Here is a 20,826-nt window from a genome sequence, read left to right on the forward strand (position 1 = left end):
AGTAGCATGCTGCGGGGGATACACAGATCCTCTATTGCTTTGGAAAGTGGAACAAGGAGGATTTGGTCTTGAAGGCATCGGTAAAAAATAAGACAAAGGGAGTGGATTAATTTGAGTCGCAGGACCACTGTTGGGTGCATTACATATATAACTGGCTGCCCCTATATCCCTAAAATTAACTGTAATTACATCCCCTACTATTGTTTTCTTGCTTCTGCCCACCCAATCCCCTCTACGCACAGTAAGAATTTCACCGTTCATATTGTTAGGTAGAGGTTTATGTAAGTGGAGCCATTGAGCACATTTGTTTCTTAGCTCAACGAAAGTTTCTTTTGCTCCCTCCTTCAGCGGGGGAACTGCTGTCAACACGACCACAAAAGGGGAGACTTCTGGTGGCAGATTAATTGACCTAAAACGTGCCTGCTTTGGCTTAGGACCTACAGGTTTGTTTGTAAGAAGAGGTGCTAAAGGGGTATTAGAATTCCCTACAACATCTTTTATTTGAGGAGTGGTGGTGTTATTACCAACAACAGAGTGTTGGTGAGTCAAAATAGAACCCACCACCATCGGAGTGGATTGAACAGAATTATTCCCTGTTTGCGACAGATGAGATATAACTGGATTGCCGGGGGCTATGGTTACTTGAGCGTTGTTTAATACATCTTTAGGAGGTTGGATACAGGATGGACATTTAGGGGCTGCTTCTGTAATCCCTTGTGGCTGATCAGGCCCTTGCCCATTCGTTTTGTGTAGCCATTTCGAATGTATTAAAGACGTAAGCCTGTCCAGTTTGGAAATTAAAGGCTTAATTTGTGCCGCTATTGAGGCTTCAAGGTCCATTTTTAAATCTGTTACCATGTTTTGCACCCAGCAAGGAATACCTGATGTCACTTGCGGAGTAGGGGAAATCAGATTATGATTCCTAACTGTTACTTTTACTTTGTTTTTACTCTTTGATATAGCCTTTGGGACATTGGTAACCCTTCCCCCAGAAACTGTAGGTACAGGGGCTGTTTCCACATCATTAAACCCACTCAGACTCGGCGCCGCTTTACCAAATGACTGACAGGCTTCTAGATCTGGTGTAACCTCCAGATCAACAAAAGACGGGTCTGAGTCTGATGGGGCAACCGATAAATCAACGGCATTTGGTACAGACAGAGCACTATTAGTAGGCATAGTTAAGGGTAGGGAACAATTATTCGAAGACTGCAAAACGGGTGATTTGGCATTAGCAAGAGAACCCAAGGATGAGCGCTTAGCATTCGCAAGATCCATGGAGACTCTTTTTTCCAGTAAAACAATGCTTTGATCAATAGTCTCATTTACACGTGAAATAAAAAGATCTATGGGTCCAGTCACCTGTGCTACCACCGTAGCTTTTTTCGCACAACTTCTGGTTCTATTACGCATGGCCGACATCTGTAGCACAGAGTCAATAGAGAATGGTAAAATGGCTGGAGAGCGGCCGCTGATGTTGTAATACGAAAATACAGAACACAGTTCCGCCTACCTTAGACGTTAGATGATGAATAAGGGCAAAAAGGCAGGGGTTCAGGGCCAGGGCCGTCCTCTGTCGTCCTTGAACGGCCTTAAACGGCCCGCTCTTTGCCCGGTCTTCGCCCCGGCCTTTGCCCCGTGCGCGTCTCGCGTGCGCGTTGCTACCACAGATTAAATAGGAAGGTCAGGTGGAGGGGCGGGAAGAGGACCAGCTGCGGCCGATCAGCGCCGCGCTGCACGCTGGTCCTCGCAGTCCCGCCTCAGCCTTGAGATGCAGTCGCTTGCTCCACGAGGTCGCGTTGGTGCTCCAATGCACTCAGGGGGTCCAGGAACAGAAGTTTTGGCAAAACCCTTGGCCTGCGAGCGGCACCCGCGAAGCGGGGGCCGCGAGGCGTAGGCTCAGCAAGCAGGAAGGTGAGAGGGCGAACAAAGCGGCATTCACTGCAGGTCAGCTCAGTGAGGATTCCCATGCAACACTCAACATATGAAGAACCCCTGACAGATTATGGCCTCTTTTATTAGGCATCAACATGCTACATACATTATAACCACTCCATGAGCGATCAATTGGTCATAAAAGTGGGATTTAGATACCATTTATTGGATCCGGCTATCATGCTCATCATGAACGAAGACCAAACAACAGACTTTGAAGACTCTTGTCAATTCAAGGGCTGGTTAAACAAAAATAACTGGGAGGAAAAGAGATTGGAGGACATGACCAAGCAATGGGCTGTGAGGTCAAAATCAACTCAACCCCATAAGTCGCACCTTCCCATAGACAAATCAGAATCACCACTGAAACCCATCTGATGGCGTAAAGATTGGACCTCCAGCAGATAAAGGGCCATATGTAGGTAAATTCTGTTTTGCGATTCTCAAATTGCGATTTCTAGGGAATTGCAATTGGAGAATCGCAAAACGCAATGTAGGTAAAATTAGCAAAAATGTTTGCGAATCCCACTTATTCCTTATTTGCGAATCGTAAATTGAGATTTGCAAATAAAGAATACCTTCTCATTCATTCCTATGGGCTAGAAGGCCCATAGGAATGAATGGGATAACATTCTCAATTTGCGATTCTCAATTAGAGAATCGCAAATTGAGAATGCAATTTCAGGGTTGCAAGGGTGTCAATAGAACACCCTTTTACACCCCTGAAATTAACATGTGTGCACATGTGGCCCACATACATGCCCTAAGTGCATGTATGTGACCCAAATGACACTTTAAAAAATTGCCAAAAAGTGAATTTTTCAAAGAAATCGCAAATTACCACCAACCTGAAGTTGGTGGTATTTTGCGATTCCTTAAGCCAAAATTCGCACAACTTGGGTGCTTCCTACATTGCATTTAAGGAATCGCAATTTGCGATTCCTTAAATGCAATTGTAAAATAAGGAATCACAAATTTTGCGATTCCTTATTTTGCATTTGGGGGTTTGTGTGCTATATAGCACACTGCCCTAATTGCGATTGTAATGCTGAAATTTAGCGAATTCCCACATTTGCGAGCACAACTAGGCTTCATAAATATGGCCCAAAGTGTTTTGTTTGTTGTTTTTGTATTTTTGCATCTTATAGCGCCATATGCTCCTCGTCTTATTATTATTCTCGTCCTTTTCCTTTAGACACTGCTATCGTTCTCTTGGCTCATTTAACAAGGCACAATATGGACTGGCAAGAATCTGCACCCTACTGACCCTGAGTACCTTGCTTGGTCAGGATTTATTTATGAATTCATTTATTTATTCATGAGTTTTCTATAGTGCACACTTGACCCGGTGGTATTAGAGCACTTTACAGAGTAAGCACAACAGTAGTAACATGAGTTACATAGAGAATACATAAAATATATGGCAACCGTAAAAAGAGTAAATGGTATACAGTGGGATATGTAAGCAAAAAGGAGCAAGTGGATGAGTTACATAAAGTGTAAAGAAAGATACATACTATCATTATATGTAAGAAGAGTCTAATAGATAACAGCAAGTGCACAAGTTACATGAATTGTACATAAAAATGCAATGCAGTATTATATAAAGAAGAATTTAATAGATAGTAGGAGGTGTGGACATAAGGTTATGAGGCATTTAAGGTGAAGAGTTGCCTGAGTGGAGAGAGTAGATGTACAGTGTCCCCGAGCTAGCGAACAAAAATGGCAACATTGTACTAATGTTCATGGCAACTTAGAACTTTAAAGAGAGAGCAAATCAGAAATAACAAGGGGCACATAGAAGGTGAATACAAAAATGTAATAAGGGTAAACATGAGTAAAAGAAATGTGGAGGGATTTGTAAAACAAAATAGCAGCCAGAACCCAGGTAGCAAAAAGTGTATATAAAAATACACATCGGTGATAAATCAAAGAAGAGTTCAAAAGATAGTGAATATAACAGTTCTGAGAAAGTTGTGTAAGGTTGTTGCAATGGTATGAGTTTTTCCTGAGCTGGAGAGACATAGCTTTGAGGGTGTAGTCCAACACAGATTCAAACCTCAGCGAGAGAGGAATTTGCTGGAGAGACAAATGTTTACTTTTTCTCTGAAGAAGGATATGGATGGTTCACATCTGATCTCGGTAGGGAGGGAGTTTTTTTTATATTTGGGGATTTCAACAAAAGAATTGGTTGCAGGTTTCCTTCTTCTTAAAGTTTTGTGGCTTGAAAAGTAATGTGCTCGTTTTTCTGGAGGATCTGTTTCTAGCCGAATGGGTCAATTTTTTGGATAGGTAGGAAGGGGTGTTGAGGTGCGGCGCTTTATGAGTCATGCAAGCAATTTTGAAATACATCCTGGCCTCAAAAGGAAGTCAATTTAGAGCTTAAAGGACAGGGTTGATGTGATCATTCTCTTCAGAACCTGTGAAGAGCTGAGCTGCCACATTAAGTGTCACCTTAAAAGGAGCAAGTGAGGTTTTTAGGAGGTCCACTCGAGTAGTGCTATCATAGTTTAGTTTCGAAAGCACAAATGCATGAGTCACAGTTGTGAAGTCAGTCTGGCAAAGGAAAGGTTTAAATTTCCCAGGGATATGCAGCTGATGGTTAGCTCCCCTAGTGTTGGCACTGATGTCTTTTAGTATGGAGAGGTCATTGTCTAAAGTAATACCTAGGGATTTGTCAGAGTCGATAATGTGTGGGTGCAACTCACTGACTATTAACCAACTCTTACCATCAGTTATATATGCATAAGACAGGCCACCCACACAGGCGGTTTATAGTTTAGGCCACTTTCTTTATTCCTGGCTGTCCAGTCTGCCTACCTATGTCATCATTGGGTTCTCCATAGCATCATGGCAATGGTATCTAGATCACAATAAAATCTCAAGCCAGCTGAATAGAGTAGTTAGATCCCCGGGCTGCATGTTCCCAGCTCAGTTACAGTTGTACATTTGTCACAGTTGCCTATGGGTGAGAACAAGTGAGGACAGGATCACTTCCCTCGGATTTACCCATTGACATCCAGTGGGTACCAAGTCCTCAGTTCAGAACATTATCATAACAGCAAACCCAGTACGTTTAGACAACAGTATATCGCCTAAACCACCACAGCTATACATGTAAGGTACTACTACAAAGATGCACACACCATCCTTTGCTACCTAGAGTGAGTGGGTCTCTCCTCCCTCATGCCCTCCAAAGAAGGAGAGGCTCTGCTGAACTGTCTGTCGATAGTTTCAATGAATGTAAATGTACATACATGTTATCTCACGATAAAGTAAGTAACACCTAACTCCGCTCACTATGTCTGGATGTAGCCTTCTGTCAAGAACCAACCCTGTATGACATTGAGAGCAGTAGATCATGCTGTGACTGGGTATGGAGAGAAGTTGATGCTGACAAACATGGTAGCATAACCCTTCTTGCCCCTCTTGCAAGTCACATTTTATGTTATGTTACATTAAAAAGTCCTGTAGAGTGTGCATACCTCAAGCAGTTTCATTGCGCTAGTGTCCAGAGGGAGCTGCCACATGGGAAATTTAGTCATAACATTTTCGGAATAGCCAGGTCTTCAACTGTTCCCTAATCTGTGGGTAGGAGATCAGTGATCTAATCTCCAGTGAGAGAGTTTCCAGAATTGAGGGTCCAAGACCGCAAATCTTAGTCCTCCGTGTTTCTTCAGTTTAGAAGACGGGATGGCCAGCAGATTCAGATGGGAAGACCTAAGGTCCCGAAGAGGGACATAGCACAGAGGATATAAATGCCAGGCTGTTGCCATAAAGACCCTTGAAGGTGAAACCCCCCAGCTTAAATGTGCAATGTTTGGCTACTGGAAGCCATTGAAGTCTAACCATTAATGGAGTAACATGGTGCCATTTGGGCTGATGGTAAATCAATCTGGCCACCTGGTTTTGTACTAGTTGCAGACATATGAACTGATATGCTAGCATGCCCACCTAGAGTGAATTGGCATAATCAATGCGGGAGATGAATAGGGTCAGGACAACTTGGGTCTTTACCGACAGATCACTGCTGATGGTGATACCCAGACTTTTAACTGAGCATGTTAGGAGTGGGGGGGGTTCTCAATTCAAGTGACCATATATTGGCATTCCAAGGGTTGGCTGGTCCACTGCTAAGGATCAGCTCCGTTTTATTGGGATTCAACTTCAGATGGTTACTGTCCATCGACGCCCTTATAAATCTCATGGTGAGTTGGAAATTGAGAACAGAAGAAGCTGATTGATTGAATTCAAATATCAATTGGAGGTCGTCGGCATAGTTAAAGGTGCCCACCTTCTTTTCTCCGAGGGAGTGGATCAGGGGCAGTAGGTACAGATTAAAAAGAAGAGGCGAGAGAGAGGAGCCCTGTGGCACTTCTCAAGCCCGTTTCCTTTTGGGGAGGAGATATGAGCGAGACGGACAGCCGGAGTGTGGCTACTGAGAAAAGATTGGAGCCACTCGAGAGCCAGGCCCCGGATCCCGGCATTGCTGACACGATCGGCCAGAAGATTATGGTTGACCATGTTGAAAGCTGCCGACAGATTAAGGAGAACCAGGGCCTGGGTAATGCTCATGTTGGCACACCTCCTAAGTTCGTCCGCGACTGTGAGATTAACGGTCTGGATGGAGGTAGCTGGTTGGAAGCCAGCCTGGTGAAGGTTGAGATAGTGAGTGCTTTCGATAAACGAGCAAAGGCAGCTGGTCACATGGGCTTCCAGAACCTTATGCAAGACTGTGGGAGGAGCACCTTCTGACTGGTGGGAGCACCGCTCTAAAAAGCAACAGTCAATTGCTTTCCTACAGATAATCGACACTTGTGTGATAAATAATATTCAAAGATCTTAAAGGATTTTTACTCTTGTTCTTCTTTCCTTGTTCATGGGAAATGAAGCAATATCTGTTCCATCAACATTAATTCATGTTATGGTCTACAACCCAATGCATTTCGGATCGATACAGTGACCCTTGATCAGGGATCCTGATTTAATTGTCTTACTAGGTTGCCATCGGTCCTTCTCCCAAAGATGAAGCCTATCCAGATGTTTAAAGTCTGTACTGATCCTATTAATCATTGGACCTAATGTTATTTACCACACTTCACTAAACCTGCTGGAGAGTCTTATCCCAAGATACACTGCTACATCCAATCTACGATTATCCATACACAGAGTATTAGAATTGCACACAATCTGCGTTTTTCCTGCGTTTAAGAGATATCCAGAGGTCTTACCCTATTCCTCGGCCAGCTTCTCAATCAATCAATCAATCACAGCATTTATATAGCGCACTACTCACCCGGAGGGTCTCAAGGCGCTGGGGGGGGGGGTCTGCTACTGCTCGAACAGCCAGGTCTTGAGCTGCTTCCTGAAGGCGAGGTGGTCCTGGGTCAGGCAGAGGTGGGTCGGAAGGGAGTTCCACGTCTTGGCGGCTAGGTGGGAGAAGGACCTTCCTCCTGTGGTGGCTCTTCGGATGCGGGGGACGGCGGCGAGGGCGTGGTTGGTCGATCGAAGCTGGCGTTTGGGAACGTAGAAGTTGAGGCGGCTGTTGAGGTATTCTGGGCCTTGGTTGTGTAGGGCTTTGTGTGCGTGGGTGAGGAGCCGGAAGGTGATTCTCTTGTTGACCGGGAGCCAGTGCAGGTCTCTCAGGTGCCCGGAGATGTGGCTGCGGCGGGGGATGTCCAGGATGAGTCGTGCTGAGGTGTTCTGGATCCGCTGGAGTCTCTTCTGGAGTTTGGCGGTGGTTCCGGCGTAGAGGGAGTTGCCGTAGTCCAGACGGCTGGTGACGAGGGCCTGGGTGACGGTCTTCCTGGTCTCGGTGGGGATCCAATTCTCAATTTCTATCACCGCCGTCTCAGGATCTGAGGTCGCAATATTGATATCATCCACATATGCCATTACTTTGGTGTCAAATCCATTGATGGATACTGGCTTTTCACACCGGTTTTGGAGTAGTTTCTGAATAAATGGACCTATGTGTAAGGCGAACAAAATTGGGGAGCAGAGACAACCCTGCCTTGTTCCCCTGGCCACCTCAATACAACCTGACTCTTGGCACATGATCTGTAGCCTAGCATAGGGCCTAAACTAAATTGCACGTATTGCTGTAATGAGATCCAGACCTAACCCCTTCCTTTCCAATATACCCCATAGATACTGCCAGGCCACACAGTCAAAGGCCTTTTCAGCATCTAGGAGAATCAAGGCCATCTACTCCCTTAGTACTTTTGTTGCATCGAATAAGGCAATGGTTTGCCTAATATGGTCAGTAGTTTCCCTCCCCGGAATAAAGCTGTGTTGCCAAGTTGAGACAACCTGCGCTACAATCCTTCTTAGCAGTGACCTGTACATTTTAGAGTAAATCTTACCATCTGCATTGATCTTTTTTTAACCCCTTCGGTGCTCATGACGAGCTCAGCTCGTCATGGCATATACCTCTCAGGTGCTCATGACGAGCCGAGCTCGTCATGACCACACCCATTTTTATTACGGCCCAGCACTGCAGGGGAATCGCTCCAGCAGCCATGAGGTTAAAAAGATAACTATAACCATCCCCTGCCATGAGGCCGGTGGCGTGCCACTATATTGTACCCCAATAAACAGATTGAAAAGTAATGGTGCCAGTTCCACCTGGAATAATTTATAAACGTCTAAGGGTATACGATCCAGACCCACCGCCTTTCCAGAGGCCATAGATTGTAAGGCATTTATCACCTCCTGCAGTGTAATCTCTGCCTCCAGCTCTTGTCGCCTCTCATCATCAATCCTAAGGAGATTCCTCATACTCTCTATCTGATTAGGTGGAGGAGGGATATATATCCCCTTACTGTTATAAATCCTGATGGAAACATTCAAATACTTTAATAATATCTTTCAGTCCCGTGCTATACTGCCCATCCTGCCCTTTAATTCCCAAGATGTTATTGCTCGTTGACTTCTGCTTTGCTCGGAGTACCAGATGTTTATTCACATATTCTCCGTAATCATAGCTATCTTCTTAATGTGCCTCATACGCTGCTGCACATCTCTTATTATACTAGTTACTAATTTCACCTTTAGTCATAGCAATTTCTTGCTGTAGTGACGTCAAAATCTCATGTTGCTTTTGACTAATCGCTAAAGAATGATCCTTTTCTAGAATCGTTACTTTACCGATAAGACCCTCTATTTCTGCTTTCTCCAGTCGCCTGTATTTCCCAACAAAGCAGATGACTTCCCGCTGCATACCTGCCTTAAAACTATCTCAAATCATGTTCAGAGCAGTTTTCTATCAAATGTCCACTTGGACTCAGCTTGTACGGCCTGCTGTGTTACACATTCCAAAATTAATGGATTGTGGTCAGATAGTAGTTCAGGTAATTTCTTGATCCCCCCCCCCCTCATTTCCGCTTAATGACGATAAAAAAAAGTATCTAGCCTAACATATTTACTGAGAGGATATGAAAAATATGTGTAGCCTGAATCTGAAGGGTGATTTACACCCCATACGTCCACTAAATCAAAGTTCGTCTTTAATTCCACCAAAGCTTTATACCAATGGCTTCCTACCTTAATATTTTGATCTAGGATCCCAGCACACATCAAGATTAATGTTCGGATACCCAGAAATAAGTAATGGTTCTGGCCAGGTTGCCAGTTCAGTGTCCAGATCATTAAAAATGTTCGGTTCATCCTGGTGTGACCCCTAGGTAGTACAGATTGTCAGGCCCATCGGTAATACCACAATCGCCCATCTGCCCCATTTATCCTCCTTTACCCAAATGACAGGCCCCACACCATTTTTAACATGTACAGCAACCCCTCTTGTATTAGAAGTTTGGGTAAAGCATGCAGCCAGTGTAGCCACTAATCATCAGGATTTCCTGTTTTCCTCATGGGACATGTATTTCTTGCTGACTAATTATGTCAAGCCCTTCCATTTTCAAAACCGCAGCAACCCAGGCTCATTTACTCCTGTCATTTAGACCCCCTACATTAATAGTACATATATTAACCTTACCCATTCCCAAAGCACAGGTCACCCCCCAGGTTCTCACAGGCCCTTCTCCGTCTATATATTTCCCTTCACCATGCTGCCCCTTTCCTCAAAATTCCCCGCTCTGCACACTCTAATTATGTGATGCTCCTCCTTCTTCCACAATATTTCTTTTTTTCGGATTTTTGCCCCCTTCCTCCCAGACCCCTCCCGACCACCGCTACCCTACCCCGCTTTCCGCCCCCAAACCCCCTACCTCCCACTTGCTGAGGCATAAGGACCAAGGGTCCCCAATGATGAGAAGCTGGCAACCCCCAGCCCTCTGGGACCCCTTCTCCCCCAAAGCTGCTTAGCTTCCGAAATAAACATCAGCTAATCAGATCATATGCGAAAACAAGATAATATTTACATAGCTCCCTTAATCAATTGCAAAAATTCTTTTGCTTGTACTTCGGAAGTAGAAAACTGTGCTTGGCCCTTACAAATAACTTTTGGTTTGGCTGGAGTGAGCAAAAAAACCTGCTCTCCCTTTGACTGAAGCAATGCGATCAGTTGCTGCAACTGTCATCTTTTCTCTACTGTCCCATGACAGAAGTCGGGCCTTACAAAAAATGTGCATCCCTTTCCTTCCCTTTTCCGGTCTGATCTAGCCAAATCATATACTGCTTCCCGGGCAAAAAAGTTACTCAAACAGATCGTAATAGCTCTGGGTTTCTGGATTGTCCCATTCTTTTATGTTGATTGAAGGGAAGTCGATGGGCCCTCTGCATCTCAACTTTCCAGTCCCACTGTGTGAGTTCAGGGAATGCCTCCGTACAAAGTTCTGCCATGAAATTGTGGATATCAGTTCCCTCCATGCCATCTGGAACACCCAGAACCCACAAATTGTTCCTTCCTGCATGATTTTCAAGGTCAGTTAATATCCAGGTTGTGTCTTCCTTTTGTGCATTTAGGGAATCAGTGAGCGTTCTCAGTATAGCAAGCTCATCCTCCAGTGTTGAGATCCAGGCTTCTGCCTCTCCAATTCTTACTGCAAACTCTGAGCAGGACTACGTATAGAGTTTTGAAGTTTACGTCATACGCCATGGGTCCTCAGGCTCTCTGTCCGAGTCTCCTCCCTGTGGGCCATGATACTATGATAAATAATGGAGAGCAAGACTTCTTTTGGGTTTTCCAATGTCGCGGCCCCCGAGGCGCCCCTCCATCAGCCGCCTCACTACTGTCTAAATTAGGGGAGAAAGAATAGTCCCATACTAATGACCCAGCCGGGTGTTTAGATTTATTTGCAGAGATCTTCCCGTACTCTCTATGTATACGAACCGTAGATGGACCACCTGCAGAATTTCTACCTGTGTCATCCTCCAATTGCAGGCTGCTTGTGTCACTCTCATCGGCATGGCTTAATTCTTCTTCTTCTGAACCAATTCCCATGCTCTCATCCCCAGGGGAGCTGGAGGGATCTGACATTGAATAAAACTTGTCTCCAGAGTCTCCCTCCTTTTTAGGTCCAGAATTGTACCGGCCTTCTCCTTGCTCCCCCAACCGGGGATTCAAGCTCCCTGTTTCATCATTCCCCCTGGATCTTCCTCCATGGTTTCTGTCAATCGCCCCCTTTTCTACCTGGGCATTTTGGAAGATTCTAACCTCCTTAGGAGTCTTTTTTATTTTGTTAGTTACTGGTGTTGCACCCCCAACATGTGGCCCCACCACGATGTCCGAGTTTTCCCAAGACTCTGTGGTCTCTATGATCTCCCTACACTCATCCCCTGCAGCCCTGCTTCCAGCACTCACCTCATTACCATTACAGGGAGAAGTAGAAAAGATAACCTGGGTGAGTGCTTACTGGGGTTGCGAGGGGTCCCCCATCATTCTAGTACCACCATTGGCCACAATCTCTGTAGCCTGTTTAGTTCTCACAGCCTGTGCCTTGAAGAGCGTGCGCACCATTTGCCTACCATGAGTGGGGGCTCCTCTGCTTCTTGTCTGTTCGCCTGAGTCTAGGGCACACCACCAGCCACACTCCGTACTCCAGTACCGCTTCCAATACCATCGCCGGTTGCCTTTGCGGGATTTGTGGACTTTGCGGGATGCGCTGCTGTGGGTGGCCCGTGGCTCTTTGCGCCTCTCGTTGTTGACTTCGGAGGCAGTAGGCATGTTTCAGAAGCTGTCTACTTCCGAAAGGAAGAGGGGACTGGCGTGATACAGTCTTGAGGGTGTTCCCATATTACAACACCACAACCAAAGCCGCCAAATCATGCCCAGTAAAAGTCCAGTTTTATAAAGACCAGGTAGGGGTGGGAGAGGTTGACCTGAGGAGTGTCAGTAAGCCAGCTTACACGGCCGGCAGCGTGGCCACCGTCTTGCCTCTACCCTGTACAATCCCTTCGGTACAGATGTGGAAGTCACAGCCTGCATATACCATGCACATACTCTCTGTTACCGGTGTTAGAGTCACAGAGACTTCATCTACCCTGCACCCTACCTGTGTAACAAATGTTAAAGTCTGTGCACACTCTCATACATACCTTCCACATCCTCTCTGTTGCAGAACTCAGAGTCACAGCATGTTCTACTGATCCGGAAAGAGAACACAGAGTTTTGTAAGTAGAACTCTCTTCCACAGGCTAATTGATGGGAGGGATTCAGACAGTCCTTGAACGCAGTTACAATTGCATTACCTCCTGTTGGCACAAATGCATGTTTTGATTAAACATAAAACAGATATCAGTATTAGTTCCTGAGCAGACATGGGAACCTTGAAGGATTCTGGATGAAACAGTCAAACCAAGAAAACACAAGTGTGTAATGTGTGAAAATAGATATATGTTAGTGTTTATCCTCCAAATGCCATTTGTAAGTAGAATTCTGAATTGTTTTTAAATGTGGTGTCACACTTTGCACCTCCCATACCTTTTTCCACAATTCTAAACCACTTTCAATAGCTTCAGGTCGGTTTCCAACCCATCATTGTATGCCCACTGTGCCACTCCATACAAACACCTGTCTTGTGCAAATCAGTACTGAGCTATTAACCATGAGAACAATCCATCTCAAGCTACCAGGTATGGCACTCTCCAGAAGGGAACACAAGCACCACAATCCTATTACACCATTATTAGGCCTCTTTAGTGAATTACAGCTTTGGTTCACCTAGTGTAGTCCCAACTGTCATACTTTTAGGACTGTAATGGTATGTAGGCTCTTCACTCTATAATCCCCTCTTACTTTGACCTCTTACATTCCAGTCAGTGCCAGAACACTCCTCGGAGTAGCCGTGAGCTCAAGAAATCTCACTATTCAGTCATTCATGCATTCATTAATTCATTCATATATTCATTCATTCATTCATGTAAGTGTGCCATTGGTACAGGTATCTGGCAGGGCTGACAAGGACCACAGGTGGTGCGAGCTGCAGTGGCCTCCTAAGAAATATCTTGGGGCCTGGTACTTATTATTGTAAGGCCTGGGCGTAGTTCGTGGAGTTTTTCTATGCAGAACCCTGCGAAGTGACAAAAACTCTGCGAAGTTCTGCAAGTTGCAGAGTGCACAAATTCTACACGAGCAGCAGCTCGCGCTTGCGAACTTACCATTTGCGAAAGCAACTGGGAAAACAACTCTGCTGCACTATGCAAAGTGGTGTGTTCTGCACTCACAAACTCCACAGAGCGTGGAGTGCATAAAACTCCGCAACCTCCGCAAACGGAGCAGGGTTCACCACCCAGGCCTAATTATTTGACAAATTAAGCACTGGCCAGAATGTTGAGGATAGAGTAATGTTACAGATATGTGGCATGTGACACTCACCAAATGTGTTGTTCTCCAGCCCTTTGATGCAGTGAGTGACATCAGGAGAGCATTGCTTGAAGATACCTGAGCATTGCGTGGTGCCAGCAGCAAAACACTGCTCACAAAGTAGGCAATCTGCTTGAAAAAGAAATGCAATTCAGAGATCTGAGCAAAATTGTGCTTTTCATTTAAACATAGAGAAATTAATGTAAAAAATAAGTATTATGCTTCAGCCTTAGAGCAGGGCACATTCACACTTCACATGGAATTTTTGTAGGATTAAGGAGAAGAGAAGAAAGTTCTGGTATACAGTGGTACAAATATAACAGAAAATAGGTAATGTATCAGAGACAGTTCCAGTTGTTTGGAGAGTACAAAAATTAAGTAATGTAAACCCAAAAGGGTACTTAGGGATGGACCAGAGAAAACTGAGGCACAATGAAGAGTGTAACAGACTGAGACAGAAAGAGACCAATAAAAACATAAAAATAGCTAGACCCAGGCACATAGAGACAGACAGAGACAAAGAGAAATGGATATGAACAAATAGAAAGACCTAGAGATAACTAAAGAATTGACACAACTACATTTTATGAGCTGTGTTGTATCGGAGAGAGAGAGAGAGAGAACAGAACAGCACCATTTTGAAGATATTCTGTTTTGCTCTCTGTTTGAGTGTTAGAATTGGGGGTCTCTGGTTGGCACAGGTAAGTACTTGTGACAAGCAGAGACCCTCTCCTCTAGTCAGGTTAAGGGGATCACCCTCTAAAATAACCCCTGCTCACCCACTAGGTAGTGTGGCGCAAGCAGACAAGGCTTATCTCAGAAGCGTTTACTTGTTAAGCATTTGTGATCAAATACAGTACTCAGGGACACACCACAAAAGAATACCATACTAGGTTTATCAAAAATAATTATACTTTATGTAAGGCTTACCACAAGACCAAATAACGTTTGAAATGGACCACAATACTATTAGCAATTCAGTTCGTGTTTAAAAAGCGTAGTTTCTTGTTCTGTGCGCTTCGCGCCATCTGTGCGGCTCTCTCAGGAAAGATCGTACTTGGAAAGAGTTAAAAATACATGCTACCGACTCTCTAGTCCGGTGCGCACACAGTCACAGTGCGATTCGTACCTTCGATTGAGTCCCGCTCGGAGGGTGTGTTGTCGGGGGTGAAGGTGAGTCGGGTGCGGGGTCGGCCTCTCTTTGATGCGGGCCCGGCTCGGGGCAGGCGTTCTAGGCCAGGCGTTGAGCGGGGGCTATAGGGATCGAGGCGGACGGTCCCGGCGTTGAGGAGTTCACTGGACGCAGCGGCGTTCGAGCCGTACCTTGAAGAGCTAGACTGCCTGTCAATTCGAGCCGTGCAGTGCAGGGCGACCGGCACGCGGCGAGCGTACGGATCGTCCTCACCCTTGCTGGGCGCTCGGTCACTCGACTGCCAGCGGCAGCAGTATGGCGAGAAATGCAGTTCGCAGGGGGGGAGGTGAAGCGGTGTGCGGGCGGCCCTTCTGCGGACGGTGCTAGCTACGGCACGTAAACAGAGCGGAGGCGCACGGTGCAGGGTGGCCATGGGTCACGGCTTCACAGTGGGTTTAGAGGTTTTGCGAGGCGCACTGAATTTGCGGTTCAAGTGGCACAGTGAGGGGGCAGTTTTCAGCAGCTCTTGAAGGCAGGAGGAGTCCAATAGTCCTGGGACTCCGTTCAGGGGGCAAGCTTACCCACACGCCCTTGGAGATCTTCAGAAGCACAAGTTGAATAAAGTCTCTTTAGCCTTTTCCTCTCCTCTCGCAGCAAGGCAACCACTGCAGCCCAATCCCCCAGTTCAGGGACAGTACTCCTCCTTGCAGCTTTCCCAGTTCCTTCATGTCGGGCAGAGGTTCTTCTTCGTTCAAGCAGGATCTAATTTCTTAGGACCAGGGCTCCCATATTTATACCACAAATCTTTTGTTCTTTGAGGCCAGGGGGCCTTTGCCTAGTTCAGTCCAGTTCTTGAGCATTTTGTTGACATTTCAGGGTGCAGGGCAGAGACATCAGATGCTCCACAGGAGGTGGAGCCAGCATTGTGGTGTCAGAGCACAGCCCTATTCAGAGTCAGGGGGCACTCCTCCCACCCATCCTGATGTAATCTTCCTATTCACCACCTGGCTGTCCAGCCTGTCTCCTGGAATTCCCCAGCCCTGTCACTCACAGAAACCAGACACCAGATACACATCATATCAGAGGCGGGCTGAAATGGTTAGGCAAGCAAACACCAACTTTCTAAAAGTGGTATTTGCAAACACAGAACATTAAAATAAACTTTAGGATCATAGGATGTAACAATTCCACAGCCAATTCTGGCCTATGAGAACAAGTAGCCTTGCAATAGTGAAAAACGAAAATGGCTGTAATTCACTATTAGGACATGCCACACACATCAGGGCTTGTCCTACCTTATGCTTACAATACACCCTGCCCATGGGCCTACCATAGGGGTGACTCATATGAAGTAAAGGGAAGGTTTAGGGGCTGGCAAGTGTGTGCACTTGCCCAGTCAGCATGACAGTACCAGACTACATGCAGGCTCTGCAATGGCAGACCTTAGACACATTTTTCAAGGCTGCTTCTGTGGGTGGCACAGCCAGTGCTGCAAGCCCACTAGCAGCATTTGGATTTACAAGCCCTGGGCAATCCTGGTGCACTTTACTGGGGTCTGACAGTAAACAAAAAAGCCAATCATGGAATCCAATCAACATATACATTTTATACAGAGAGCACTTGCACTGTGGCACTGATTGGCAGTGCACAGTGCTCTGAGCAGCTAACACCAGCAAGACACATGAGGCACAGTATCAAAAAGTGGAAGGGAGACCCACGCCAAGGTGCCAGGTCTAACATTGAGCTGCAGAACTTTTGTCTGCCTTGTGCTACGCACTATAGTGCAAAGCCGTCTCTGTAATGTACCGCATGGGTTTTGGACTCGAAGTGTACCCTTCCACTACAAAATTCTGTGATTACACATAATTTAAAAATATTGTTAATTAGAGCACACATGGAAAGTAAGAAATGCTTGGAGAAAAGAAAATATTTAGAGTGATGACAAATACAATGCAAAGGTTTTAGTATTATTTACAAATCTGACCACACCCTGATTTCCATGCCCTTGCATGGATTTGTATAGAAATGTAAAGCAAAGCAGCCGCTTGTGCTGCATTATGTTACATTTCCACTTGGGAATCATTACATGAGTGGATCATGGGCGTTCTCATGCATTCTGCAATGGATTTTGCTGCATTCCACGATTTTGAAAGAGTGTGGACCAGGGAATGTGCCGAGATGCTATGACTTGCCAAGCAAGGTGGATTGAGGAAAACTATCTTTATTTCCCTTTGTTATTTCCTCTTTTCAGATGTGTTTCATTCTGCAGCACGCACAGAAAGAGGAAAACGCCCCTAAAGATTGTTATTGTGCAGGAATGTGATCCTTCCTGCACAAACACAATACTGCCTGTAGCATAGGCATCCTTTCATTATGGTGAAATGGTGCCTACATAGCCTGTATAGATCTAGGAGGCACACAATGCCAGAGTAAGGAGCAGAAATGTTCAATTATTTTGTAGATAAGGAGCTTCTTTGCTCTCTCACTCAGTGCAGCTTTCCTTGCTGCCTTGTGTTGCATGAAAGTTTAGTAAATCTGTCCCTAAATCTTCTTTTAATATAAATATTATATATTAGAATTAAAAAAAATCTATATGTACTGATGCAGGTATTACCACTCTATGGATGGTCACTTATTTGGACTCTGACCCAGTAATGAGAAAAGCATATTCTTTCAGTGCTTATAAGTAAAGCAGAGAGAGCATTTGTCTCTTAGAACAATACGCAGAGAAAAAAGTCAGTTCCTGGTTGTCACCTCCTCTGTGTGTCTGACTTTAAAGTTGATAAACCTGGCTGTATTCCAAGCTCATGCTGCATGACCTTGAGTGTGTAAAGCACATGGGTCGGAGACACTGCATGCAGTAGTGCGATAACAATTATCAGAGTGGAGCTGCTGCCACCAATGTCACATCACTGAAGCCATAGGTCTGAGCCCTACCCTTTTTAACGTATATACAACGCCTTTGGCCAAAATTGTTCAACCTTTTGGGTTTGAGATTATATCATATGCTGACGACACCCAGCTGATCTTCCCCATGGGTTCAAATTTGAACGAGGAGAGAGTACATTTTTCGGCTGGTATGATGGCTATCTCAAGCTGGATGACAGAAAGTTTTCTCCAGCTTAACCCAGGAAAAACTGAGTTTATGATTCTGGGAAGAATTAATAATCTCAATATGGCCGATTGGTGGCCTGCTCAGCAAAGGAAGGCCCCGAAACCCTCACTTTCAGTGAGGAGTTTGGGACTACAAGTGGATGACAAGCTAACTATGAAGGATAATGTTAAAAACATAATTGTTTCCTGCTACTACAGCCTTCGTCTCCTTCGCAGAATTATCCCATATCTGCCGGTGAACCACCGTAGAGCAGTGGTCCAGGCGATTGTGGTGAGTCACTTGGACTACGGCAATGCCTTATTGGCAGAAGTGGGTGACACTCTGAGAGCAAAACTTCAGGTTAATCAAAACACTGCGGCTAAGATGGTCTTAAACCATCCTCCAGGATCCCCATCCCTCCCACTGCTCAGAGAACTTCACTGGCTTTCAGTGAAAAAGAGATCATTCTTTAAGATCTGCTGTTTCACCTTCAAATCCATTAATGGTGCAGGTCCTGTCTATTGGCAAAAGAAACTCTTTATGCAGTCCTCCTGCCGCAACCTGAGATCAAATGCTATGGCTTTGTTAAAGATCCCTCGTATTCGACGTATTCGATCGTGGGGCAGAGCTTTCTCTTATGTTGCTCCTAAATAATGGAACTCATTACCAGAGCCCCTACATAAATGTTCCTCCTATTTGATCTTCAGGAAACAACTTAAAGACTTCCTATTCTAACCTTTCGGCTGGTGATACTCCTCTCTTTCCTCGTTCTCTTTGCCTTAGTAGCGCTGAGATGCCCCTGGGTGAGTCAGGCGCTATACAAAAGTTTGATAACATAACATAACACATAGGGATCGTGAAAACTCCAAGCGAAACCCAGAGCAAATCGGGACAGAAATAAGGGTGTAGTATGTGTCTGGTGGTGCCCATTTTCCACACAAATGATCCTAATAACATCTTATTTCCAGCACACTTCAGAAGTGCAAAATAATGTGCTTCTTTTGCACTTTACAAACTGCTGATTTAGGGCCAGATGTAGGTAATCTCAATTTACCTATTCTTAAATACCGAATCATACCGATTCGGTATTTAAGAATAGGTAAATGGGATGTAGCTAATAATTCGGTAATAATTAACGAATCGTTATTAGGCCCATAGGAATGAATGTAAATTACCGAAAAGGGGGAATACATTGAAGGGTAGCAGGGTGTCACTTTGACACCCTGTTGCACCCCTCAATTGTGTATGGGTGCACATGTTGCAGACATACATGGCACTGAACCAATTTGCATGAAATTGCTTTTTGTTTTTTTTTTTCTTGTATTTACCACCAACTTTTAGTTGGTGGTAAATAACGAATCCCAAAAAGGGGAAAGCACTCATTTGAGTGGTCCCTACATTGCAATTTCGGTAATTTACCGATTCAGTATTTTAAGGAATCGGTAATCGGTAAATTACCGAATTTGCAATTTAGGGCCCCCTACATCCATAATGCCCAATACCGGTCGGTAATGGCTGAAATTCGGTAATTTCGGCCGTTACCGACTGGTATTGGGCCACCTACATCTCGCACATAGTCTTTACCATTTGTGCAGTTAATTTACAGTTAGTTATATATGAGTAAGAAAATATGACATCTACTGTACCCCTGAAAGATTGTGACATTGTCCATATTACAAAATGATCTTGCTTTGCAGTTAGAGATAGCAAACACCAATCTCCATGTTAAAAGAATGAACAATCATTCTTCAGAGTGTATTGCCTGAGATTGGACCTCTGGCTTTGAAAGCCCAGCAACTATTACCAGATAAAAACAACATTTAAAGACATCTTTATTGCTCATTCACCATCTAAACTCCAGCATGGTTATTTTGAGAGTGCAGAGAATAAAAAAGAGACAAAGAGTAAAGGCTCACCTTTCTTCCCTAATTGAATAAAACAAACTAATGAAAAGTAACTCTCTAACAAAGTTCAAAACATCCTGAGATGCCCTGCGCACAAGTGCGTTGAGAAACCCTTTAGGCAGCCGCGGTTGTTCAGGGTAACAGTGGTGGGGCAATGGGACCGGGTAAGGGGGGATTTTGAGGACCAATGCAGAGGGGACTTTTAATACATAATTAATTTTCCCTCTATGTTGTCCCTTGGCATCCTCCTTTATCCGGACTCACTGCCCCACCGCTCTTACCTGCACAGACCGCGGCTGCCTTTAGGTGTTTAAAAGAACCCTCACCAACTAACTCAAGTTAGAGGCCTGCTCTGTCATAGAGTTCCTATTCCTGGGTGTGCTGGGAAACCTGATTTCAGTAACTAACAACAAGGAGCTTAGAGGGAAAATAAGGTCATAGGTCGCCCTCCACTCAACATATACTTTCCACAACTATGACCTAGACCAAGTGGGCACCTATAAGGTAATTATTTCAATAGTGTATCTTACGTTGCAAAACCATTACAACTGACTCCCCTCTTTTAATTGATGGGGCAGGAGATACATCCACGTTGTGTCACATTTAAAAATTGCCCAATCCCTTTTGTAAAACAATCGTTGTGAGACAGATTACACACACCCATGTGTCAGACTCAGACAAAGAAAAAAGTGTGTGTGAGCGAGATGGCACCTCACGGGCGCACCACCAACGGGAACCTGGCAGGTACTCACAAGGATTGCCCTGATCTCATCTTTGGCACCATCAAGCTCAAAAGAAAAGATGTGTCCAAAAGCAAACAAACAATGTGTTTGTGAAAATATGCAGTGTAGAAGAACCACAAACAACACATATAGTGTCAAAACAAACATATAAACCACAAACAACACGGATCTTTAACTTCATTCTGTTTCTTTCGTGTTGGTTGTGGACCCTAAAAAAGTAAGTATGGCTCCTACTTATCCAACCATACTCTACT

At 44.9% G+C, this 20,826-nt stretch overlaps 2 protein-coding genes across 2 annotated transcripts in view; both read right to left on the reverse strand.

The window, feature by feature from the left end:
- LOC144762767 (uncharacterized) overlaps nucleotides 1–20,826 on the reverse strand; it is a 599,563-nt gene that overhangs the window by 302,868 nt on the left and 275,869 nt on the right. The gene's annotated exons all lie outside the window — the stretch shown is intronic.
- The window catches only part of LOC144762958 (uncharacterized), a 159,795-nt gene that overhangs the window by 122,336 nt on the left and 16,633 nt on the right, over nucleotides 1–20,826 (reverse strand). The window contains exons 2-3 of the mRNA XM_078648295.1: nucleotides 13,712–13,828; nucleotides 12,433–12,588 (exon numbers count right to left, since the gene is read on the reverse strand). Coding sequence (XP_078504421.1) covers nucleotides 12,433–12,588; nucleotides 13,712–13,828 — 273 coding nt within the window. The remainder of the gene's footprint in view (nucleotides 1–12,432; nucleotides 12,589–13,711; nucleotides 13,829–20,826) is intronic.

Source organism: Lissotriton helveticus, chromosome 1_1 (genome assembly GCF_964261635.1).
Source record: "Lissotriton helveticus chromosome 1_1, aLisHel1.1, whole genome shotgun sequence".
Classification (NCBI taxonomy): domain Eukaryota; kingdom Metazoa; phylum Chordata; class Amphibia; order Caudata; family Salamandridae; genus Lissotriton; species Lissotriton helveticus.